Source organism: Caloenas nicobarica, chromosome 2, assembly GCF_036013445.1.
Source record: "Caloenas nicobarica isolate bCalNic1 chromosome 2, bCalNic1.hap1, whole genome shotgun sequence".
NCBI lineage: Eukaryota > Metazoa > Chordata > Aves > Columbiformes > Columbidae > Caloenas > Caloenas nicobarica.
Window position 1 is genome coordinate 120871162 of NC_088246.1, and position 26021 is coordinate 120897182.

Below are 26021 nucleotides of genomic sequence, written 5' to 3' on the forward strand. Positions count from 1 at the left end.
GCAAGCTTCACATGTTCGGTATCTGTCATGCTGATACTAGATAAGATGCAATGCTGTGTGCTGAACGGATATTAACCAATAATCATTTCAAAGCATTTAAACTTCTCCTTGTGTTACATGCAGGTATTGGATAGTCATGCGGAGCACTAAAGTACTTGATAACAGGGGTAAATCGAGTCGTGCTCAGTTTCAAAGCGCTTGTTGAACAATATGAACAGAGAATCATCGATCCCAAATGCCATTATTAACTATTCTTGAATTCTTGGTGTGTAATACCAATGCCAAGTCAAGTTTTGAGCAGAGTAATGTGACAAGTTATGTTAGAAGTCATCTGCCAATAAAGGTATCGCTTTAGTGTGGTATACAGCCATATCAGATTTTCACATTAGAAACTTCTGCACTTGACAAATGGTGTTGCAAATCTTCTCATTTGTCCTCCCCCGTGCCCCAATGTTGCTTTTGTGAAACACATCATTAGAATTGAAATGCCTTCAAAGTATTTTGCTGATATTTTCAGTATAAACAGTAAGAAGGAACATCAGAGAGGTAGATTGTCCATGCCTGTTTTTTGTCATCTTTCTGCATTTTCCAGACATCTCCCTTTAGCCCCAAGAACACCAAAGATTCCTCAAATATATAAAGAAATGCTAGACTTCTACTTTCTCACATTTCCAAACCCTTCCAGGCTTTTACCATTTATAACTTGTTTCATTGGTTTTGTTTAGGATACGAAATGTCTGACACACTGACTTTTTCCAGTGCTAACAGTCATAAGCTGTACTGTATGGAAACTTCAAAATCCCAAATCCTTCCCTTCTAGAACAGCAATCTCACTTTAATTAAGGTTTTGTCATCCTCTGAAAAAGTCTAGGAATCCAGATTACCTGAATGTTATGAATGTTTTTGGTTTGGCTCTTCATAGTCTTTACATCTGAACCCTGACAAAAACAAGCCTAGAAAACTAGTTAACACCTTGGTGCAAATGGAAGTGGTGGTGGTAAATCTAGAAGAGCTCCAGCCAAATATTTCCATGTAAATGTATATGAATAGGCTGTGAGTCAGCCTCCTTCCTCAATTCATTTCAACCAGTATTAACAGTAAAGTGAGACAGAGGAGTTGTTAACTTCAAGCATTTATCAATCACAGCCTCTGTTTACAGGTTTTCAGATGAAAGCAGCTCCCCAAGGTGCATCTTGAGCTTTACTGTAGCCCAGTGGATAACACTGAACACAAATGTAACAGCCACTAAACAATTCAAAATTTTGGTTTTGGTCTGGAGTTGATGGAAGTAAAAACTTCTCTTTGGAACCATCTTTCATTGTTTCCTGCTCTCACTGGAGCTTTTTGTTATGTAGGAAGTGTTGGATAAAAATGTTTTGGACATTTGGTGTGAACTTCTTATGTTGTCAGTATACATCAAAGGATTCTGTACTTAAAAGGGCTCCTTTCTAAATAGGAATTGGGTTTTTTCTTTAAAGCAGCTGGGTTTAGCTAAACTCTGAAAGGTTTGGATTTAATAATGTCCGCTAAACCTATTTAATAATTTTAATCTAACAATTAATATTAAAAGTATATAATTAATGAACAAAAAAAAAATCCTGTTTTTGTAGACAGTATTTGAATCTTGAAATAATCCTGTGATTTCTATTTGGTTTCCATAGGAACTATAACAGGTAGCTGGTGTCTTTTTAAAGAAAATACCCACAGGCTGGAGGTCTTCAAGACCTCTGTTTAGTGAGGAATTAATACGCTAAAGGTCAGCTTATAAGGCTAAATTTTCAAGAATGCTTAGCTGACAAAGACCCAAACTTTTATTCTTCCTTACAGGCACAGAACACTTCCTAAAAAATGAAATGTGACCTCTGAAATACAAATATGTCCGTATATTTAAAAATAGACTTCAGTTACCTCATAGGGATGTGGTCCATGCACATTGTGTAACTGGGACAGCCCTCTCTTTCTTTTCTCTGTCTCTCTACAGTGCAGGCAAATAATCAAGACTTCGCTTAAAGTGGCAACACTATAATCCCCAAGGGTGGGAAGCTCATTCTTTACCTACAGGATGTCTGGAGTGATAAGTAGCTGTTTTATTAAAACTCATGCAGTGTTTCTTTGTCCTGACAGAATTACCATTTGCAGTTTGGTATGGTGAGTTTAAATGCAATGTGCCCTGAAATTTAAGGCATAGAATGAAGTAACAGCGATGGAGGTATGAGAATTTATTCAGTGTCACGTAAACAAAAAAAGTCTATGAAGTTCTACTTTTGAATTTTCACTTGAAGTGATTTTTATGCCACAGTGGGAGCTTTCTCCTGCATAACCCAGGTCAGCTTGAAACTTATGCACCACATCATATCTGATATGCATTCAGTGTTAACAACGTTGTTGCGAATTCCTTTATGGATGTTTCTGTGTAATATGTTATCATTACAGGTTAGAATTGTGCACTAATTTAGGCTGGCACAAGCCGGTGTTCTCTAATAGATGTGCAGTTGCAGATACCTCATTTGTACTTCCCGTAAATAATATGCAAATCTGGATCTCCTAAAGCTTCTTGTTTTAATTTATGAAATGAAACTTTTATTCAAGGTGTATACTGTCAGAAATTAGACTGAGTCTGATGCAGCCTAATTAAGTATGCTCATGGTTATATCCATTTTACTGAATCTACTCATGCTGGGAATAAAGCATGTCTGCATACCTTAATGAATTGGCGGTCCTTGAACAAACAAGATTTGCCCAAGCCTCAACAGAGTAACTGTTTTTAGCTCTTCCCAAACTTTCTTCCTACTTTGCTTTATTCACTTATTTTCAAATCTAAACACTACTGGCCAACTCCTTCAGGGAGAGCCTGTTTCTGCACAGGTTTCTGATAATCACACACTTGAATGGTAGAAATAACATTGATTTTGCTCTACAGTGTGTGAAATCTGTTGCTTTGTAAAATTTTGTTAATCTTTATCCTGATAAAGGAAGACTATGGTAATAGTTATATTAGAAAAGCAAACTACATTGATCAGGGCTGCTGCTTTGAAAAAAAAGCTGTTGCTACCTTCTAACCATTTGTTTGTTTGCCTGAATTAGATTTTTCTGATTCTCTTTCCCAGAGGAAAAACTGCACTTGTGACAGAAGTGTTTATGAAACACCTCTGAAAAGTGAAGTACGTGGGCCAAAACAATTATACTTCTCTGGTGGCTGCTACAGTTTGGAGTTGTAGCAGAGGTATATTCAAAGGACAGTCCAAGGAATATCACACTGCTTCCTTTATGAACTTGAACACACATATCAGAGATGAGGGATGCTCATTGGCCACTCTGGAGTTAAATGTGATTTTCTTGATCTCACTCCCTACCCTCCCACCACGGAAAAGTTATCCAAGCTGTGGGGAAATTCTGCAAATAGTAATTGCATTTATGCTTTGGCTACGTCACGTACAAAGCTCCCTAAAACCATGTTTGGTTTTTTTTAATCTTCTGAGAAATATGTCAGCAGAAGTCTCTAGTGTGGCTGTCACCTCTGTTTTTAAAGGCTGTGCGTTAGTCGCTTCTTATCAGCGCTAAAATGCTCATAATTTATTTCCACATTAGCCGCCTGTATAAAATCCTGGCTAAAGCATGCCTGAGGTCTTCCAAACACCGCATTTTGGGCTTTTAGGGGAATTCACTCTCAGGCGTTATAAATTATACTGTGAGGCCTTTTTACTGCAGAAAGTGAAGCATAGAGTGAGTAAGGAAAGAGGAACTGAAAATGAAAGCTCTGAGGCGGAAGAAGCAATCAGACTTTGGAGAATGATGGTTAAGCCTGTTGAAGTGGTCACTAGTAGCTGGTGCTCACTTTAACCCAGTTCACCACAGCAGAAATCAAAGTATTGCAACACATGTGCTGGGGTAGGGAGGTGCCTTTTTCATCTTCAGCACAAGTTCTTCAGCACAACTGGGACTTGCTGTACTCTCAGGAAAGTGTGGGATCACTTTGTAGCCAAAGCTGGGTGGGAAACGGGGAAGAACAGGCTAATGTCCCATGGGAGTGGGTTATCCTGAGAGGATGCAACATCTCCATCCTTGGAGATTTTAAAGGTTTGTCTAGGCTATGATCATGTCACCAAACATCACCAGATCTTGTGCTGATGATGATCTTGCTCTGAGTGGGAGATTTAACTGGGCGACCTCTGTTAGTCCCTTCCAGCCATTGCTCTGTGGCTCTCAGTGCCTGAAGATCTATTACATCAGGTTTTGTAATTCCACCCTTAGGCATTAATTGCTTTCCTGGCTCTTTGCTTTGCTTAGTCTGCATATCGCTTGTGAGTACTAGATTTCAGTACTCTCAGCATACCATGGGTGGGGGATTTTTATCAACACAATGCTGACTTTTTATTCTTTAAGGTGTTTTTCTATTTGTATGCCTACTGCATGTAAAAACTGTAAAGGCAGGATGGGTATGTAATAATAGCAACAGGTTCCTCTTTCTTGTTCTGAGTCACCGCATCCACGTCCGAGACCTCTCTGCTCAGAAATTATGAAAGCAGGATGAAGGCGCTGGTGGTTTCCTGCGTGTAACAGTCGGAGTCGTGTTTGTGTGCCACGCAGTGCTCAGGAACAGAGATCTAAGCAGAGGGAGTGCTGTGCGTATGGAATCCATATTGTGCCCCGTGCCCCCCAAGCTGTGCTAGATCAGCTGAAGAAGTATGTGCTTTCTGAAAACCAGCACCAAGCTTCTTTTGCTGAGGCCTGGCTCAGGCTTTCTAAAGGTAAGGTGCTGCTTTGGGACAGCGTGTGTTTTCTGACCTTGAATCCCAGTGCGAAGGCAAGAAGAAGGGGTCTGAAGTGAGGCTGCTGTGCTGTCCTCGCCTGCACTTCTCCCCTGTGGCTTTGCCAGTACATGTTTCAAACAGTTTTAGAGGCTTCAATAAAGAAGCTTCTGTTCTTTGCCACTGGTGAAGAAACAAAAATATTTTTACAAGTTAGGGTAGCAGAGTGTTTTACTGCTTGCTGCCTAGCAGAGCAGGTAGGGTTATGTCTGGCAGCTAAAGACCTACTACAGATTATTTTTATTTTCTGTCACCATGTAGCATTTCTGGCTTCTCCATGCTCTTGAGCGTTACTAAGACACTTCTTGGCTTTTTTAGCAGAATGTAGTTTGTTGCTTGTTTTGAAAAAGACTCAAAGGCAACTTTCTCCACTGGGTTTACTGTTGCCAGATGAACAGAACATTTTTCAATATAGTATGTGAACCGCAAACAGCCATAGGTTGGTTACTGAAAGCAAAATTTGAGTATATTTGAAAACATGGCAGAAACAATAAATCTCCTGTCTTGGTGTTCAGAGGACCATGGCAAATTGGCAGACTAATTTAAGTTTTGTTAGAGATTGCTCTGTGTATGTGTGTGTTAAAATATACATCTGATTTAAATTCAAGTAGTTTCTGACTGGTCCAAGCACTGTGTACTTGGTATTTAGTTATTGATTGTATTCCCCTTACAAGCTCTCTGTTAATCCAGAGTCTATATCATGAGCATAATCATGTGAACTCAGCTTTCAGCAAAGTGTCATTTCAGTCTGAAAGGTTAGATAAATTCAAATTTTATAAAATCACTTTATTCATGTAGAAAAAATCTGAGGTATAAACCTGATCAAGCTCATACTTCAGAACTTTCGAGTTTTATTAAAATATCAGCGTGTACCTCTGGGAACATATTAGAAATACTCATATTGCTTTCCTTTGACCCGCCACCTTAAAACTAATTTTAAAAGAGAGTTGAATTTGAGGGTACTTTTTTAAAAGATGTTGTTAGATATGCCCAAATATTTTTTTTCTCTTTTGCATCTAACAGCCTTGAGGTCATACAGTGTTTAGAGACCATGCCCATAGTCACCCGTGCTGGTTTCTGTTCAGAGAAAACTATTTGTAAACAGTTGGATAGTTTGTTTTTCTAATGTGGTAAATGTGTGAGTTTTGATCCACAGTTGGGACATGAGGGTAGGTTTTGTTGGATTGAAGTTCAGATCTGCTTCTGAGGATGACCAGTTAATATCAAACTTCAAAGGCTGTTGTTATTTAGGCAAGGACAGAAATGCAGAAATCATAGAGAGATGCAGAGGGAAACAGACTGGGTGGGGGATAAAAAACCCCTTTGAATGAAGGGGAGGAAGAGATGAGGAGTCATGTGAATGGTGGTGCTAACAGAGCTAGCAGTGCCACCAGTTCAGTGCTACTGCCTTGGCAGGTTTTTTTCCATTCTTGTTTCTGACCCAAGCAAGATTTTAGAGGACATGCCATTAAATCGTTTCCCCGTGTAAGCCTGAGAGCAGGAGAAAGCTGGTCATGTGCAATGCATCTTGACAGGTGTTTTACCGTGCTCTCCTGAGAAGCCGTGAGCAGGGATATAGAGCTTGGTAACTTGGACATTCTGGTGCTTGGGGATGGGAGGGGAGGGTGGGTGGAAAACCAGGAGGAGTAGTGGACAGAGGAACAAAAAAAAAAAAAGCATCAATGAACTTAGATGTTCTCGTGCTTTTTTATGTCTGTGATTTCTGACATCCTTGTATTCTCTTACCATTTAATATTTATGCACAATTTCGTTGATAGTTTCACTACTGTATTAAACACAAAACCTGTTCTGGTGAGCTGTGGCCGGTGGGGCTGGCAGGCAAGGACAAGCTTTGTGCAGTGGGGATGGCCGGTCCCCCCGGCACACCGAAACACGGGAGATGTTACCGGGAGCTGGGCGGTCTTTTCCAGTTATGCTGCTGCTGTCTGGACGTTGTAACAGAGCAGCGTGTCGTGGGCGCTCGTTTCGTGCTGGTTGCAAAAGCCTGAGCCCGAAATAGCTCCGTGGCGCCGGGAGAAGGAGGGTGATGCTGAGGTCTCGGGGGAAGGAGGGCGACGATGGGGCATCGGGCTTTGGGGTCTCGCTTGTTCTCATCAAACCAAGGTGCCGTTGCCACGGGGAGAGGAACGGCGCCGTTTCCCGCTCCCCGAGGGGAGCAGGACGTGTTTCTGCGCCGCCCACGAGTGCAGGGACTGGCGCGGAGGCGGCGGCGGGATAACGCTGTGGCCGTGCGTGGGACGGCGCTTTGTCTGCCTTCACCGAGAGGGGACCGCCCGGCACTGCGGGCCCGCCCCCGCGGCTCCCCTCCGCACACACGGCGGCGAGCGGCTCTTTGTGTGGGGGAGCGGAGCGGCCCCCCCGCCTCCCCGTGCGCGGCGGGGCGGAGGGCGGCGCGGCGCGGAGTCGGCCGGTTGCCATGGCGAGCGGCGGTCACGTGGGGCGGCGGCGGGGCTGACGCGCGCGGCGGGCGGGGCGGCGCGGGCGGGCGGGCGGCGACAGTCCGGCTGAGCTGCTGGCGCTGCCGCCACCTTCCGCACAGCAGCAGCGCGGGGCTCTGCGGAGCCGCGGGGAGCGCCAATGCCCGGACCGACCCAGGCCCTGTCCCCAAATGGCGAGAACAACAACGACATCATCCAGGACAACGGGACCATCATCCCCTTCAGGAAGCACACGGTGCGGGGGGAGCGCTCCTACAGGTACTGCGGCGGATAGCGGGGCGGCGGCGGGAGCGGGGGGGCTGCAGCGCGGGGGGCGGTTGCATAAGGCGGGCGGGCTGCAGCCCCCCCCGCACACACACACCCCGGCCCCGCCGGAGCGGGCGGACGGGGGGCTGCGGCGTGCGGCGGCGCTCGCATTGTCCGGCTGGAAAGCGTTTGGTGAATAGGCGGGATGGCTGCGAGGGCTCGCCGCTCCCGGGCGGAAGAAAGGCGGTTAAAAATAATTCAAAAAAAAAAAAAAAAGGGAGAAAAAAGAGGAAAAAAAAAAAAAAAGGAAGGAAAGAACGAGCCCCGCGCAGGCAGCCAGCTCCCACTGGAAAGAGCCGCAGCACCGCGCTGCGGATCTGGGAGGCGGCGCCGTGCGGGAGGCGGTGGCCGGGGATGGCGGGGCGCGGGCAGCCGCTGCCCGGCCGGGGCACCGCACTGGGCATCGGGCGCTGCCCTGCGGGGTGGCCGGATGCCTCCACCCCCAGCACACCGGTCCCGGGGGTGACAGCGACCCCCCGCTCATCGGGGCGGGGGTGACAGCCCCCCCGCTGCTTGCGCGGGGGCGGCACCATCCGCCACCCCCGCTGGCCGCGGCGGCCGGAGCCAGCCTCGTTTTGTATTTATTTACCGCTTTTCGTATTGGGGGGGGGCCCGTCCTTTGTCGCAGTTGTAGGCATTTTTGATGAATCGCTTGGCATGCACTGCTGGCAGCGCTTCTGCATTAACATCTCTGACAATATGTTCCAGCAGATAAGCTCATTAAAATTGTTTGCATTGTTTGATAAGGGTCGTAGCGCAGCCCGGAACGCAACTGGTTTTGTGTGCTCCTTGCTGCCGACTCGAAGGGTGATAATACGGCCAGGAGCTCCCCTCGTGTTAATATACAGTTATTTTAAATACTGCCTGGATGACAGCAAGCAATGCCTCTGCAGAGAACACGCCCCTTAAAGCTGATTTTCAAACAGCAGGAAATGATGCTGCTTTCAAATATCTGCCCAAAGTGGCAAGTTGTATGCTCGATTAGATGAAAACAAATGTGGATGACTTGGCTTGTTTGTCTGAAGAAAATCACAATATTTTTTTTTTTTTTTTCTGCTGAGGAATAACAGAGCTGCTACCAGCATAGCTGACCATTAATAACCTTAACAGTGAACCTCATTGTTGATCACACACTGACGGGTGATCGAGAAATGCATTGGAGATCCAAGTGTGTGCTTTGTTTGAATGTCACAAAATTTAGTCTGTCTCTCCCTCTGAGACTATTGATACTTTGTCTAATGAAGCCCCTATGTACACGTTTAGCACAAAGTAGCAAAATTGCTTTTGTAAAGACCTATTTCTACTTGCAGAAAGATTGGAGCTCTCACTTCCTGTACCTAAACATCAGCTGAGCAGTACAAGATTCTGTTTTAGAGGAGAGCTGTATTTCCATCATGCACCTAAGCAGAAATATGAAATAGATTTGAAATGAATTATCACGCATCTATTTTAGATTCTCACATGTCATAGGTGCTACTGATGGCTGTCTCACTGCTTTCCTTCAGAAGGGTTCTTTGTAAAACCTCTGTGGAACAGAGTTCTCGACTATCCTTTTGCAATATGTTTGTGTATGATTTTCTGCAGACGTCAACAAGTCAGTTTTCTTGTCCTTCTGCCTGTCATATCATACATTGAACTATGTCTAGAAAAGACATTTTGGGAGGCTGCTGTGTTAAGCACATGGTGACAGAAATAATTATATCACTTGCCCAGTTTTCCAGAAACTGAAGTTATTCTGCATGTGAATAGCTTTTCATCTAGAGGAGTACTCCTTAGTCTTGTAGAGCTTTGTACCCATTTGTATCCCTATCTAGTGCAATATAAAGGAATGCAGAATTACTGATGCTAATGTTGCATGTTATTTTGGGGCAGTAAATAAATAATACAATTCTATATATTTCAGAAATAAACCTTTAATTCACCAATGAAAAATTCCACTGGGGAATCCCATTTAGGTTCTCTTTGCCTTGTGGAAACCTACCCTGATCTTTGGAGTCATGACACCCATATCCATTGATTTTTTTTTTTTTTTTTTTTTTTTTTTTAAATTCACCCCCCCACCCCCATCTCCAGGGGGAAGAATGATACTTAATTGTTAGCTCTAAGTACTTCATGAAGTAAATTTCAACCGTAACTGAAAGGAAATGTGAAATAAAATACGTGGAAACTGTGGTGAAATTTCTCTTTGATACTGGAAGAGAACAGGCTTTTGATTTCTGTGAAAACCTTTTAGTAGCTAGACTAGTTTGGTCCTTGGCAAGTTTGAGTTGCAGCAGAAGATCACTAAATATAACAGGCTAACAGCATCAGTATTGTGGCTACTGCCACACTGGACTGTTGGTGCCATGCTGACTTTGAAACAGACATATGGAGCAGCCTGTACAACTTCACCATATGACACATCAACTTGCTATGCCTCTGACTGTCAGGATGGTTTGTTTCATTTGTATCTAGAAATATGGAATAACTATGTCATTAAACAGCCTGGAGCATGACATCAGATCAGCAGTTGTACAGATCTCGAAGTGCGCACTTTGCTCGCAGTACACTTCTACGTACTGCAGCTTTGCTCTTAAGTTAAACTGCATCTGCTAGATGTAGAGAGTTTCAGTATTTGCCTTTCGCTTCTCTCACCTGTAATATCAGAAATGCTTTCTCATGTTACTACTTTTAGCATGCTCCATTTCATAAATATTTTAAAACAGAAGTAGTGTTTGTCAATCAGAATAAATTTGTGTTTACCAGCTTACGTATTCGCAGACCTAAAAAAAACCCCCAACCTTTACTGTTTCAAATACCAGCTCCTACCAAAGACTTGATATCCAGCTCCTGAAGCAGATTTTAGAAGAGCTGAAGTTTATACCATTTTACAGACTAGGAAGCTGACATGGAAAGAGCTGCCCTAAGTTATCCACTAGTTGAGGATGCAGCAGGGAATCGAATCTATACCACAGGAGTCCCAACCATGTGCTCCATATTCGAAGCTACAAATAGTTTTCCCAAGTCTTCCAAAGGACATATTATATTTTGCGGACTGGGACATACAGGCCAGAGGTGTTAAGTTTCTCATCCAGCCTTATTTAGCTGGTAAATGGAAACCAGGCACTTTGGTGCCATCACAGAGAGATGTTACCTTTTGGAGTAAATAACTGTAATCAATCTATATTTCTCTAGTGAAATGCTGTTTCAGGCAGCCTGGATCATGAGACTGACTTTAAAATCTGGTTGGAACTGAGGTGTCATTTTATTGACCCAAAATAGATTTGGGCTCATTTCTGAGAACAGCATTGCATTTAATTATAGCTTTACTTGTATGTTCAAAGAAAGCTGAAACACATCAATGAGAAGCTAAATAGACAGCTGTGTGGGGAGTAGTTTTAAGCAGGGCATATCTGCAGTGTTTTTTGGCAAACTCTAGGCACCTAGTGTGGTTGATCAGCTCATTGTGTATTTAAAAGCTAGCTGTATCAAGAGTTTGAATATTTCCAGTTTGAATGGCACACCTAGACGAAACCACTCTGCTCTGAAGGGATGAACTGTTGTACCCTCCTGTGCAGGATACCACGTCTCACTTTCGGTTTATCGGTGTGCTGCTAGAAAAATGGTTTTCTGGTCCTTCATACCCTGGCTGTATTGAAGTTTATACCCAGAACTTTCACAAGGCGGGGGGGGAGGAGGCTAATTTCCTGCTTATTTTTCTTCAGATCACTAAGCTGAAAGAAACTAAAACAAATAAACTAAAACCTTTTCCTGATTGAGTATGTACCTTTCTAATGGTATCTGTTTTAAATATTTGGTTTTCTAAAGTGTTGCCTTCCTTTTAGAAAACATTAGGCTGCTGCTGCACAACAGTGCAGTGCATAAGAACGAAAGCTGGACGGAAGCAGTGATTTCCTCACCCGCCACTGAAATAAGCTGTGGGGTGGTACGGAGAGTATCTGGCTGGCTGAGTTCACTGCAGTGGGAGCTGATAAGTTCCATGCTGAAAGTCGAGATTTACGTTGTAGGAAAATCTGTTTTGGTCTTTGCCTTCCCATCTCTTGATGGAATTGCTGGCTGCCAGCTGGCCCCACATGGGCCAGAGCGTCCTTCTCTCTGAACAACACGTCCCTGCCACTGTCTCTGGCCGCTCTGTCCCTTCCACACGTGTGCAGCTTTACTCAGGGTACAAAGGGAGAGACTTACTGCTTTGCCTTACTTGGGCAGAAGGCGTTTCTTGCTTTAAAATTAGGTTCCATTGAATATGGTAAGCAGGTGATGCCACGGAAGTAAAACAGATCATTTGTGTTGTTAAAATTGATAGGTTAAGGATAGGTTTCTTGCTGAGAACAGAGGAGAAGGTATAAAGTAAATGCAGTGAGCTGTCTTCTCACTTCATAGTACAGATGGGCATGACTGTTTTTATCCTCTGAAACTGTAAATACTAGTCAAAGCAAATGCTACTAAATATATTAGTAACTGAAACATTCTTTCCAGAGGTATTTGCTCTTGGCCTAACTGCTTCTGTTGCAAATCATGAGAATTTTGCCCTATATTTCACTGGAAGCAGGAAAAAAGCAATAATAAATGTTTGTTAAGAACAACAGAAAACAACAACAAAAAAACCCCCAAACAAACAACAAACCACCACCACCACCAGCAAAACAACCAATAACATAAATCACACCCCATAAATTTGTCTTGAGTTCTTCTAAAAGTAGTATTTGTGATAACTACCTTGTCTGTCAAACATCAGGTTGCAACAACATAGTTACTAGCTACCCAAGACAAGCCCACCCTGATGACTTAGAGCCCACAGGTACTAGCCAGTGTAAGAGGTACCATGCAGAAATCTTTCCTTGCTTTCTCCGAGCTTAGGTACCCTTTATTTTCTTTTCTTTCACTTTCATAAAGCTGGCTTCTTGCTGCTACTGTTCTTCTTTAATCTTGTTTTCTGATTAGGGAGTTCTCTGCTTAGGGAGAGCTGTTTTGGTGTCTTCTGCTGGGTAGGTCCAGCTCTTAAAAGGTACAGAGAAAAATTGTGTGAAGATAACTGGGAATCACATATGACTGCATTTAAATGTCTTGGAGGGTTATGAGGATGACTCTGCCCAATACTGCATCAGTAATTCGAAGCCTAAGATGCTCTGTGTGTGCATTATTGGGCTACCTCTCTGGACCTGGATTTATATGTTCCTTGAAAGAAATATCTTCACAGTATTTTGGGAGTTGAAGGTATTCATTAAAATCAGGTAGTTTGGGGGGGTTGGGGCGAGGGGGCAGGAAACACTCCACAGTCAACCCTCTTGTGTAAGAAAATGAAAGTAACTTTCAGGCAGCACCATCTTTTCGGCTTGTATCCATGTAGTCTCACCAAAAAAGTATGAGTACACCTAACTGGTACCCAGCCTCTGTGAGTTTTAGAAACATCCTGTAGGTAGGAGGCTGCTTTCTGGTTTCTGTTATGTGATGTGGGTTTTTTTATTTTTTAAAACTACCTTGTTGATCTGCATAGCAACAGCACTGTGTTTCTGGCATACTAACAAAAAAAAGGAGTGAGTTTAGGATATGTGAGAGCTGAACCTCGTGCTGTCACTTTTAGAAACAGATATTTTTGGCTTCTGCCTAGTTTATTCAATAGAGCCTTCCTGGAAAACAGGCGCTGAAAAATGTGCTGTGTCGTGAAAGAAAGGTGATTCGGAGTTGGGGCGGTGGACAAAGGGAGCCTGATTAAAGCTGTTTCTTTGAGTTTTTCCTCTGCTACACAAATGGGTGTTTTGAGGGGGATGCAGCTACCTCATGACAGGCAGACTGGACCACAGGAACATTCTCCCAGATGACATACCTGGTCTAACCTTCTGAGGTATAAAACTTGTTTTGGGAGGCAGTAAGAAAAAATAACTGTAGTAGGTTTACATTTCAAGCCATTTGAATGAGTGACTTTTAAAAAATATCTTCAGAGGTTTTGGCTTTCGGGCCTGTCGGGGGGAGACTAGTTTAATTTGTCAGTCTTTTCTCCTTCCTCATGCCCAAAGCTAATTATAGCAAACGCTTGGTAAGGAAGAAGATAAAATCGTGTGCCAGCTTTTCATTTTGGGGATGCAACTTTCAGCCTTTGTTTGATAATTGAAAACGAGTGGTCTTGCCACATCTGTTCTCAATCACGCAAACCGCTGAGCGGGATGGCACGAAGGCTGCAGCGTGGCGGCGGCAGCGAGACTCGCGCTGCACCCAGGACAACGTTCAGGAACTTGCATCCTCCTCGCTCCCCGGATCCTGACCTCCAGCTAGAGGCACCGATTGCTTGCTTTCCAATATCAGTGCTAGGGAGCGTAAATGGAAAACATCCGTGTTTCTTCTGCGGATGGTGTTAGCAGAACACTGCATAGCTGTTTGGGTCCTGCTCAGATTTCTGCGGCCTGACTCATTGATAAAGCATCTTCTTCATATTGTTTCATTATAATTAGGTGGGAGGAGAAGGGGAGTATCAGCTATAAAAGTTTACTGAGCATGCATTTAACTGTTGGATTTTTAAAAGTCGTAGCTTTTTTATTTTTAATGCAATTCTGTTGTCTTCATGCTATTGCATATCTAATTCAAAATGAAAATATTGCCTGTAATGTTTTGACAGGAGCTTGTCTAGTTTTCTGGTGGTGTACTAAGTTATTAAATATTTGGTAGAGAAGGCTCTGTACGTGGAAAGCACACCCATTAAAGGGCTCAGCTTAACCACTTTGAAATTATTTTTTGTTTCCCATAGAGCCCCACGCTTGGTGAAGGGTGCTTTTGAGTTAAGTCTGTGTTTTGGTTTGGGGTTTTTTTGCGATGCTATCCAAACAGGAAACGTAAATGTTCATCATTGAGCAGAGACTGAAGGATGTAGCTTCCGTAGGAAATCCTACAACTGTGCCAAATCACTCTGTCTGGAGAGGGATATGCCGTGCAGGTCGTGGTCTTGATCTTCTGGCCCTGCATACGGCTGCCTTGCATTGCTTACGCGTGTTGACCGGGAGAGGGAAGGGGGTTAAAAGATGAGTGAGGCGATGGAAGATGTGCCCTGTGAATTTGGATCCTGCATGTATGGAGGGGCAAGGACAGAAACACTGCTGTGAGCTCATGTGAATTTAAACAGAAACTTAAAGTGGTTTGGAAAGATATTTAAACAGGCTATGCAAACTGAAAAATTCTCAGTTTGGAGTTTGTTTGGGATTTCTTCTGTGTAAAAACTGCGCCCTCCTCCAGTGTGGTCATTGACAAAGGAATAACTTATTTTTCTCTAATCGTGTAGTGTAAAGCAATGCTGTATGTTTCTGGTTTTCCATATAGTTGTGTGTATTGTTTCAGAGGTTTAATTTTTAGTATTATGTTTCTTGGCAATTTGGAACCCTGAGAGCTAGTTAGTGAGATCTGTGAACTTCAGTCATATCTTTTAGGAGTAACTCAAGTGACTATTCCCCCTACAGCAGGGTTCCTTAGTACCGTGCAGATGTCTTACCCAAGCAGCTGTAATTTTTCAGAGATGCACATCAATGCAAATTCTTGCCTGTCACTCTGGAATGCGGTGTTGATGCTCAGAAGGGCTTGCTGGCAATATGTATGAAACAGTTTTTGGGGAATGAAAATTCATTTTAGGCAAATTTCACTTGGTTGTTAAGCTTCGCTTCTTAAGGTTAATCTCTGTAGAGCTAGTCCAGCAACATCATGAATAGGAAGCACTGAAATATTTGAAGTAGAATATGCATTTGCTTTACTTATGGATTCAGTGTTACACAAATCATAGCTTGTTAAAATAGCTATAGAATCTGTGAGTAATTGTATGGGAGTGGAGTACATAACCCAGTGATATGAAAGTCTCACAGGAGCTTTCATACACAAAAGGACTATGGTGTATAGGAGTGCTGAGAATGTGGAGGCAGTCAAATGATAATCGGTTGAATGTAACGGATAAATTTTCCTAAAAGGACAGCACTCACATGTAAATAGCCGTTCTCTTGAAAACCTTGTTATGTAGAATGGCGTTAATTATATTTTACTGAATTATTGTTTGGGGTCCATACCACTCCTTGCCCATATTAATGTTTCAAAGTTATGCAAGATGTAGGTTTTGAATCAGGATCTAACCCCACTATTTTCAGTCAACACATTCATATTGTGCCAGGTGTCAGACTCAAGGATGCATAAGGAGTGTTTTCTTCTTTTTTCCTTTAATAGATACTTCTGTCTGCAGAAGTTTGGCTCTCCAATGTACATTTTTAATCCGTGGTCCTCAAGTGAGAAACGAGTTTCACAGCAACGATGATGCTGTAGTTCTACCTCGTCTCTTAAGCAGCTCTATTTTTAATATGATGTGGTTTTTTTCCACTATCACCTTAGGCACCCCCTCCTTTAATTGTTCCTGAAGTGCTATACAATGTGGACCTGGTGGTACTGGGGAAGGAGATGAACATGAGTCAGCAGTGCGCTCTTACAGGGAAGAAGGCCAACCCCATGCTGGGCTGCATTAGCAGGCGTGTAGCCAGCAGCTCCGGGGAAGTGATTATTCCCCTCTGGCGCTTCTGAGACTGCATCTCGCATGCTGTTTCTGAATTTGGCCTCTCCAGTTTCAGAAAGATAGTAACATATTGAAGGGAGTGGGGCGGAGGGCCACCAGAATGGTCAGGGGGCTGTAGCGAGCGTGTGCGGTGGGTTTGGTCAGCTGGAGAAGACAGCTCGGGAGAGGGGAAGATCCCATTGCCGTCTTTAGCTGTCAAATATGGGGCGTGCAGAGAAGATGAAGCCAGGTTCTTCTCTGAGGTGCATGGGAAGAGGTTGAGAGGCAATGGCAGTCAGCAGCTGCAACAGTAGAAAGGGCTTTAGATACTGGGAGAAAAATTTCACAGCAGGGATAGTCAAATGCTAGAAGAGGTTACCTGGAGAGGTTGTGGAACATCTGTCCTTGGAGACTTGAAACTCAGCTGGATGAGACCATTGGCAGCCTTCTCTTGCTGGCTCTGCTGTGAATGGGAGGTTGGGGCAGATGTCTCTGGAGTTCCCCGCCTACCCAAGTCACTTTATGATCCTATTCTGTAACTGTAATAGGCATAAACAGCCCTTGAGTTCAAAAAACAGCGCACAATGTGATTTAATCAGGCACTTTAAAAGTGAAAGGAATATCACGTAGCAACAAATTTAGCACTACCACCAAGGTGAAATTGCCCTATCATCAAAGGTTTCAAATGGAAAAGAAAAATGTGTGTATGCAGTCTCAGTTGAACTGCATCAATTTCAACTCTTTTCTAGCTTAATTCTTGCAAAAGCTGTCTCGCTGCTGCTGCAGTGTATGAATTACTTGATATTACATTCTCTAAATCACTAGGAGCAACTTCTGCAGTTTCGTACCCAGGGATGACCAAAAGTTCCTACACACACAGTAGAGCAAAGGGATAGTTTTGCTATGTCATAAAATTAATTTGTATTGTACTTTGCAATTAGACGTTGTCTTGAAATTAAAAGCTGATAAATTGCTCCCTGTGTTTTAATGACTTATGTATTTTTTCATGCAGAAAATATTAAGATTATTGATAAGTTTAATCTGCAGAAAACGTTTAACTATGAGCGTGGCTCTTAAACTGTGTCAGATGTGTGCTTAGTTTGATGTGCTTTTATAGGGAGTGGTGCAGAACTGTTGTGTCGCATAACCTACAGCAACACTGAGGGGGCTGAAGAAACTAAATATTGACATTGCAGCACAGGTTATTACCTTCTTTACTGCACTTATATGTAGTCAAAGGTAATTCAAGCAATAAACTTTTTTTTTTTTGCCACGTTTATTGTGGGAGTTGAACTTGGTAATGTCACCATTTGCCAGCTGGAAGCAATACACTTTAGGAATTGACCTCAAGATATTCCATGAAAGGAGGCTAAATCCTATTGAACAGGACATTTATGCTTCTCTTAGCTTAAGGTACAAAGCTTTACTGGGGTTCATAGAAAAAGACTGTTGTAATTGCCAGTAATTCTGTTCTTAGAATGACAGTTGCATCAAAGGACTAAATACCATCTAAAGAACATTATTTGGGAAAACAAGGCTTTGGGGATTTCCCCACCTAGCTAGGCAGGAGATTTTAAAAGTAAAAATCTAAAAGACGACACTGACTTCACAGACCTTCAAAGACCAATATGGTTGAAAAAACAAACAAACAAACAACCCCCCCCCCCAAAAAAAAAAAAAAAAAAAAAACAAAAACCAACCCACAACGTTTTGGGGAAGCTTTACTTGGTGCTGGTAGTCTCAGCAATTGCATTGGTAGTGCAACCATGGTAAAATAAGTTTGTGGTTACTGGCACACAGCGAGAATAATATATTACATAAATCACAGATGGTTGAGCTAGCATGTTCATAAAGGGCAATTTACTCCATGAAGGATTAGTGAATTTTAGTTTTAGTTGCTCCAAAACTAATTTAGCAGTTAAGCAATTGCACTTAGAAATTCAGCCCTATTCTAGATAGTCCTTGGTAGGATTAATTCTTAAGTGCAAGTCATTTGCTGTTAATATCTTGAGCACCAGAATAATTTCAGAGTGTCTCCTTTTCTATTATAGCATTAACTCATGAGAATGAAGGGAGAGGTCAAGTTACTTTGGTATCCAAACCCAAAATTAAGCATTGTGGCTGGTAGTATTAAGACTTGAAATCTTCATAATATTAGTAATAAACTGTAAAGAGTTTGTACAAGCCAAAGACAGGGCTATTTATTTGAGCCTGTTTCAACAAACTCGGCGATGTCAAAACTCTGAGATTTTGTATTATTATTTTTGGTCTAGCTTTCTTCACCAGTGGTGGGGGGAGAAGTGGGAGAAAGGTTGAATGCAGAGCGTAGAAAAAGGCTGTATAGTGTGTTGTATAGTGGTCTGCAGAGGCAGCTCTGGCAGGGGATCTACACGTGGTTTAGGTCGCAGCCATCTGCTGGAGAGCTTGGTCCTAGAAGCCTGCCCACTGAGTGTCCTGCATACCCAGCAGAAAGCCTGACACTCGTCCTTTGAACGCCAAATGGCAGCAGAGCTGTGGTAGCAGTGGGAACCCTGGACAACCATGCCAGAGCTTAATATTTTGCGTTACAAAAATACACAGCCATGTTTTAGAGAGTGATGCACCCCTGAAAGCAGCCAGCGCTGTTGCCTGTTGCTTCATCTGTTGTCACATGCTTGTTTACAACTGCAGGGTAAAGGTGGCTTAAAATAAATGTCGTCTTATACCCCTGCTCAGTGTCGTCACCTTCCTGTTGCGACGGCTTGCTCAGGGATGGAGCGGGGCTGGCTGCCAGCTCTGTCCTGCAGGCTCTGCTCCAGCACTTTTGCCCATGGCTCCTGGGGTGGCTGCACTGGTTGCACGAGCAGTCGCCCTGCTATTTCTTGTCCTTTCTCAGGTGTCACACCAAATGCTTTCAAAATGTCTGCTTAGAAGGTGACTTTCAAAAGGCCTCACTTTCTGCAGTAACAGGGAGTTGGACTCAGTCATCCTGGTGGGTCCCTTCCAAATTGGGATGTTCTGTGATTTTGACATGTGTATATTAAGGTTAGAATAAATGTTGCAGTGCATAAATCAGTGTGTATCTGCATTTGTTTTTAAAGTGAAAGAGAGAAAAGTTGATGCATGACAAAGTCCTTGTGCTCTGTATACTATTTCATCATTTGCGAGCAGAAAAGGTGTACTGAAGTCTCTCTTTTAGCTAGTGCCAGACCTTTCCCACAGGAGTGCTCTCAGGATTGACTTCACATGCCTTGGACAACCAGACTTTAACAAGTGTACTGCAGTCTTCTGTTAGGAAACATCAACTATGTGTTAGGAGATAGGCATTGCATGTCCCCTTGTTTAATCCTCCTGTTTTCCCTTCTTCCCAGCCTTGTCCTCCTCTGCAACCCATGGATGCTCAGTGCTGATCTCCTGCTGAGTCACTGCCTCGCTCCCTGGGCTCTGGGTGGGGATGTGAGGCACTTGGAGGCTGCTCAGGCCCCCCCCTCAGGAGGGCTGTATAGTATTACAAAATCTCACTTGCCATTACATTATGGTTGGAGTAAATCAGCATGTTACTTTAGCCTTTCACCTCCGAATGTATACATGTCAGGGGGGAGGAGGAGGGTAGCAGAGCTCCGGATAGGTCAAAACTAAATTCGTTTGGTGACTTCATCCGACTCTAGCTTGTTGGCTCTCATCCCTGCTGAAACTCCCAAGCCTTGTCCATGGCGTTTTCTGGACTTAAAAGGCGGAAATGGCAGGAGTCGGGAGCAGCAGGCTGCCTGCCCTGCCAGAGCTGCTGCTGGGCCGCTGGGTTACGCCTCTGACGTAGTGCCTCGGGTGCCCGGCAGCGCTGTTTTTTCTTAATCAAGGTTTCTGATTATTTTTATCCCTTCCTAATCAGGGGCAGACGTTTCCCTAGTGTAGACACAGGTGACTGCTCAGGTGTGTGGGTGTATCTGCATTGTCTTGCCTGGGAGTTCATGTGCTGCACTCAAGTGGGGCAGTGGCTTTGGAGACAAGCTCTCTTCAGCTGCTGTCTTCATTTTTCAGTAAGTCCGAATTTGCTAAAGCACTTGGGAATCTACTGTCTGAAAATATGACTACTCATGCATCATTTAGTGGGAGCAAAAAGATTGGAGGTCCTCGCGTTGTTTGCAGAACCCAGGCAAGGAACTGGGGCTTATCTCTCAAGGCATCCTCTCTCCACCATGATGAGTGTACTTAGCACTGCTGTTACCTTCCTTTACAGAACGTTTTTAACTGCTTAGAAATCCTTCAGCGATATCTGCATGTGCGCTTAGTAATCTGTTATTTTCTATATGACAAAAAAAAAAAAAAAGGAGAATTAAAGCTCCCATGTTTGTCTTGGTGAATTGAGACTTTGTTTCACAGAAGATTAGATGTTGGTTTATTCATCAGCTTTTTCAAGGCCTTCAAGTTACAAAATGGTCATAGATCCTCTTCTGTTTTCTAAAATGTAGGTGTTTCTAATTGGCTTGGGTTTACTGTATAAGTCTGGGAATTATTTTTCTCTGAGTCAACTTTTTTTTTTTCCCCCACAATCCTTGGCTGTTGTGAAAGGTAGTTGCCCGTGTCTATTGTGAAAATTTTACATGTTGAATGTGTTCCTTCAGGGCATCAGGGCAGCAATTCAGGCTTAAGATCTTGGAGTCAAAAGCCTTGGCGGGGGGGGGCAGTGGGTAGTAACTGCAAGTAAGAGAAGTTTACTTTTTTAATATCGCAGCCTTGCCACACTTATGTTTCTCTCATTCTGCCCACTTCAAAGGTTTTTGTGGTTCTCCATTAACAAAATGCCTTCTTAATTTGTAGTCATATTCATTTTATACTGAAATTTGTGTGTCCTTTCCCTGTGTTAACGAATGCCTGTTCAGCACCAAGCATTGCTATTGCTTTTTTCCACGGAGGTGCAGTTTGAGGGTGCCGTGCACCGCTGGGGTTCACTCCTAACCAGTCAGAGTGAATACACCTTTGTGGAAATGGTGGCGGCCAAAGCGTCTGAATTGCTTCCATTTTGTCTAAGCCGTTGATGTCGGCCTTTCTTGAACCTCTGTCCTTTATCAATAATGTGGGGTTTTTTAGTTGAAGTTTGTTTGCTCATAGAAATTGATAAGCAGTCTTTCAGAATATGCAGCTTCTTTCAGCTTCAATTAAGATATCATGTGGTTAAGTGTTAATATCGCATTTTACTTTTGGAGGCAAAGGTGAACCCTGAAGGAAAAAAAAAGTGTTAGTATTGCTGTGGAGACCTGACATTATGTATTATGTTGCCATACAGTTTCAGTGGCAGCAGGAGGAATGAAGGAATGAGAAGATAGTCGGAGAAATAAAAAATCTTACTTATGCTATGCAAATATGACTGCCAGATTTAAAAAAAAAAAAAAAAATCAAATTCAAGCGATTCAGTGAATGTGGCTTGTCCTCCTCAGGTGCCCTAAAACATTCCAAGCCCTAAATCACTTTATTGGAATTTTTAACTGTTCTTCTGATTTGAATGATCATAACTGGTTAGTGAATAAACTTTAAACTATTTTGTAAAAAGTATCTAATAGACAGTGTAATACATTGGTAGTTATTGGGCCATCTCAGAGGTTTTGGCTCAAACTCTGTATATTGTTTGAATACTTTTGATTGTGTTTTTCAGATTTGGGGGAACTGAATGTTTGGAAAATAACCAGTATTTTTCTGCCTCACAGATTTTTTTTTTTTTTCTAAAGCTGTATGTACCACAAAACAGCATTACCACCAGTCTGTACAAGAGTTACTCAGATTTGCGTCTAAACCAGTCCTTGAGACCCATCATAAACATTTGTGTAGGTCAGAACATCCCAGTGTTGGCATGCAGCCTCTGATTTAAAAGAACAAAACTTAAAATGTGCCCTAATCCAAAGTAAATCTCTAGCACTCTAACCTCACTTGCATTTAAACAGGGAACTGCAATGAGAACAATAGAAAATATGCTGTTTGCAGTGTTAAATGGTAATCCCGCAATATTCAAGTAATCAAACTGTACATGGATTGCCTCAGTATTGTCTAGCCTCTGTAACATGCTTTGCAAATAATTTTAAGTCTTCAAGTCAGATCCATTTTGGGAAGTTTAAATGGCATTCGGAAGTGAGATATGTGAATAATAGAAGATTTTTAACATTTCAGGGCCATTTAGTAACATGAGAACAGTGCACAAGAGATTTGACATTCATAATTTTAAAAGGTGTTAATTTCTTCCCATATTGCAACTAGAAGGATTCTTTTCTCCTTTTCTTCTTTTCTTCTTTTTTCTATGCCAATATCTTATTGTCATTAATCTTGAACTGTTTGAGTTTCTGACTGGGTAGAGCCTTTATTTTGTTTGCTGCAAATATCACCTCGGTTGTAGTGTTCTGACATGAGGGCTCTGGCCATGGCCATTGAATTTGCTGTGGGAGTACAGCAGAAGTCAAAAGGGAGAGTAGGAGCAGTCTTGTCAGAACTGTGCTGGAGATTTTTGTTTTGTTTTTCTGTCCTGGGGACTTCTTTTGGTAAAGACAGCCTCAAGTATAACTAGTCTCTAATGGCTATGGCTAAGGCTGTATGCAGTGAATGGTAAAGAAGCAGGCAAGGTCCAGCTGCACATCACCTGCCATTTCAGGATGATATGAAAGGGTGAATTTTCCTTCTACAGGGATGTGGCCACTGGGGCTCGCAGGTTTCTCCCTTCAGGGGTTTTTGTTTTTCTGTAGCTTCCATCTAGAAAGCTTTCCCAACAGGAGCTGCAGCAGCCTCACTCACTTAGCTACATCTCAGCCTTTCTGCTGTATCTTTCGCTTCTGTAATTTTTGATGTGAGATCTTTTGTTTTACTGGCAGTATCTATCCTGATGCAATCAGGTGCCAGCTTCCAGAAGGCTCCTCTTTGTATTGTCGCACAGGCTTTCTACTGGATTTAAAAACTTAACATCATACCATACCTAACTGTACAAATCAGGAAGGCCTTGCAGGTTCAGAGGTGATGGCACGTGTGATGAGTTCTTACACTGCAGATAGATTCATTGCTGTAATCATTCCAATCTTGCCGTTATTACTGGTTGGTTTGGCATAATACAGCTTCTGCTGTCAAGAACTGTTAGTTTCTCCCTGGAAAAATAAATATGCCTCTTGCAAAACCGTCCTTAAACACAGCTGGTTAACACCTTGTAACAGCTGCAGTTATCTGTAGCAAGAGCACTGGAAAATGCCTAATAGCTGAACATTTGATGCTGCATGTAAAGCCTTAAAAAATTAATACTCCTTTGGGTGTAGTGTTTACCATCAGACATGCTGAGCCAGTATATTTCTAATTGGGGAAACTACTTAAGCATATACATGATTTTCAGCACCTAACTAGTCCTCTGAACTCAGGTCTGTGGTGCTTAGCTGTGCACGTGTGAAGTGTTTTTCTGAAATAGCCTGGACTAATACGTGAAGATTCTCCTATGGCTTGTTTGTATTTGCTGGCAATTTGAATTTCAGTTTCTTTTAAGTAAAACAAGGCAGAGGCCTTTGTGGTTAGGCCGTACTGTAACAGCCAGCAGTTTTTAACCTCCATCTGTGTGCTCTCAAGTGGGAGATGTGATGTGCTACCTTCAATCTGCTTTTACTTGCTGCAGAACTGCCAGGCAACTCTTTAGAAGGTGGAAGCTTAAATATCTCAGCGAGGTAGATGCTGTTTTTTCAGTCTTGTATAAGCCTCATCACAGCCTTATGCTTGAGAGCCTTCAGCCTAACCAAAGGAAAGCCTAACAAGTCAAAAATGGAAATAATGTTATTGGGAAGAAGTAGTGTATCGGGACATAGAAATAAGTTGTTAGCTACTTGGCTATTCACAGAGTACAGCCTGTGAGTCTCTACCTGTCCAGCTGTTCTCTTGCATCACCTTACAGATGTTTATTAAGATGTGCTTTGAATCTAGATCATGTTTTTCAAAGCAGTTCAGCACGTGGGGAACTGAGTCCTGGAGCAAACCTGGGCCCAGCTGTGGATGTGGAGCACAGGGGTTCTTGCCTGTCGCCAAGCATGGTGGCTCTGCTACCTATGCCTGGCCCTTCTTTTTAGTTCTCTTTCTTCTCTCTTTTTTTTTCTTTTTCTTTTTTCTCAAGGTCTGTGTGGCAAACAGGATATGTGTACATCTGAGCACTAAATTAGAACATGCTTACTGTAAAGGAAACCTTTCTCAGCTGAGTTTATTTAAGACATTGCCATTGCGGGGGGTGGGACAGAAGCAGCAAAGACATGGTGAACTCTTATGAGAAAAGAGGCCATGAAAGATTCAGACATGTTAACGAGTCGCTGAGAATAAATAGCAATGGCATGGTTTTGATTTTTTTTAACAGAAATTCTGATGCATTTTGTATACTTTTGTTTAAAATTGTATTGATACACCTTTGTGCTTTTATGTGTGTACAAATGTGAAGCTATTGTCTCTAACAAATAGCCTGAACTTTCGTTTGGCTCGTAGACCATAATTCATTTGCAGACACAGCATAAGTTATATTACAGACATCCTTAAGGGTATTGTTGTAAAACTCAAGGTTATTCATTTACTCACAGTTTCCTGAAGTAGAGTTCTCCATCCCATGAACTGCAGCAAGAGGTTGTTTGCTCTCCTGTCGTCTCGCAGAAGGATAGGTATTTGTCTTTACAGTTCCTTATGGAAGAGAATGATGAGAGAATTTGTGCTTCCTTCCTGTATGTGGATTTTCTTGATCTTTTTAACAGAGTAGAATTGCTGCTTTCACTACTGGTAGCTGATGGTTGTTCTGAGCTCTGCCTGGCCTCCAGAGGACAATCAGAATTTGGATGAAGTAGTGGCAATTGCAAATCAGAGTAGCTTTATTTCAAATGTTAGTATCTAAATTTCTTTAGCTTCTTTAGAAGTGAGTGGACCGCTCTATATTGGTCTCTTGATTTAATATTAAACTCACTATTCTGAATCTTAAGTGACTGTTCAAGTCACTATTAAGCTGTTGCTTGAGCTGATCTTACAAACAATACTGAAGATGTTAGTTTAATAGTGACAGTATCTTTCTGTTACTTCTTAGCTATATAAAAAGGCTAGGAATAATAAAGTAAAAACCATGCTAACAGTGAGAGTTTAAACTTCAGATGCCATGAGTAACAAAGGTGCTGTTTGCCTTTGTGCTGTGCTCAGTCCCTTCCTGATGCTGAAACTGAGCTTACATGGTTAGCTACCACGGTGTGGTTTCAAGAGTAAAAGGGCACTCCCTGTTTCTAAAACTTTGTTCCTAGCGCCCAGTTCAATCCAAGCGCTTTGTGTGTGCCAAGAAGATGACCTTTGCGAACTGTTACAGTGAATTCGTACAATTAGCTGTGCCGTTTGGGAACTTGCGGGAAGAACTGAACAGGCTGAGGACAGGCTGATTTCTTCTGTACTTTGGAGGTGCCCATACAGAAGTAGGTAGAGGGGCAGCCTGGGTCTGAATGAATTGCTGGCAGTAATAGCCTGACTATTGGAGCATGAAGATTTTGAGCTTTCTTTCCCTTACTGGTCTGTCTTTTTTTTTGGTCTTTGTCTTTTTTTTTTTTTTTGGTCTTTGTCTTTTTTTTTTTTTTGGTCTCTTTTTTTTTTTGGTCTCTTTTTTTTTTTGGTGTCTTTTTTTTTTTGGTCTTTTTTTTGGTCTTTTTTGTCCTTTTTTTTCTTCTTTTTTCCTTCTCATCAAGCAAATTTGGGGATTTTATGTTTTGGATCTTACTGTCAGTAGATAATAGAATCACAGAATCATTTCACTTTGAAGAGACCCTTAGGATCATCAAGTCCAACCATAGCCTAACCTAACTCTAGCACTAAACCATGTCCCTAAGAACCTCATCTAAATGCCTTTTAAACACCTCCAGGGATGGCGACTCCACCACTGCCCAATTTGAATGATCTTCTGTGTTTGTGAGATTTGTTTTATAGTAGATGACCTGTATTATGAAC

At 42.5% G+C, this 26021-nt stretch overlaps 1 protein-coding gene across 3 annotated transcripts in view; it reads left to right on the plus strand.

Annotated features, from left to right (window-relative positions):
* The window catches only part of MAPRE2 (microtubule associated protein RP/EB family member 2), a 102969-nt gene that overhangs the window by 35865 nt on the left and 41083 nt on the right, over positions 1-26021 (plus strand). For 2 of the 3 annotated variants that reach the window (XM_065628888.1, XM_065628890.1), the window contains exon 1: positions 7317-7525. The exons of the other annotated variant lie outside the window; for it this stretch is intronic. In XM_065628888.1, the coding sequence (XP_065484960.1) occupies positions 7407-7525 (119 nt within the window). In that variant the 5' untranslated portion in view covers positions 7317-7406. Of the gene's footprint in view, positions 1-7316; positions 7526-26021 lie in introns of those variants that run through there. 3 annotated transcript variants of the gene reach the window in all.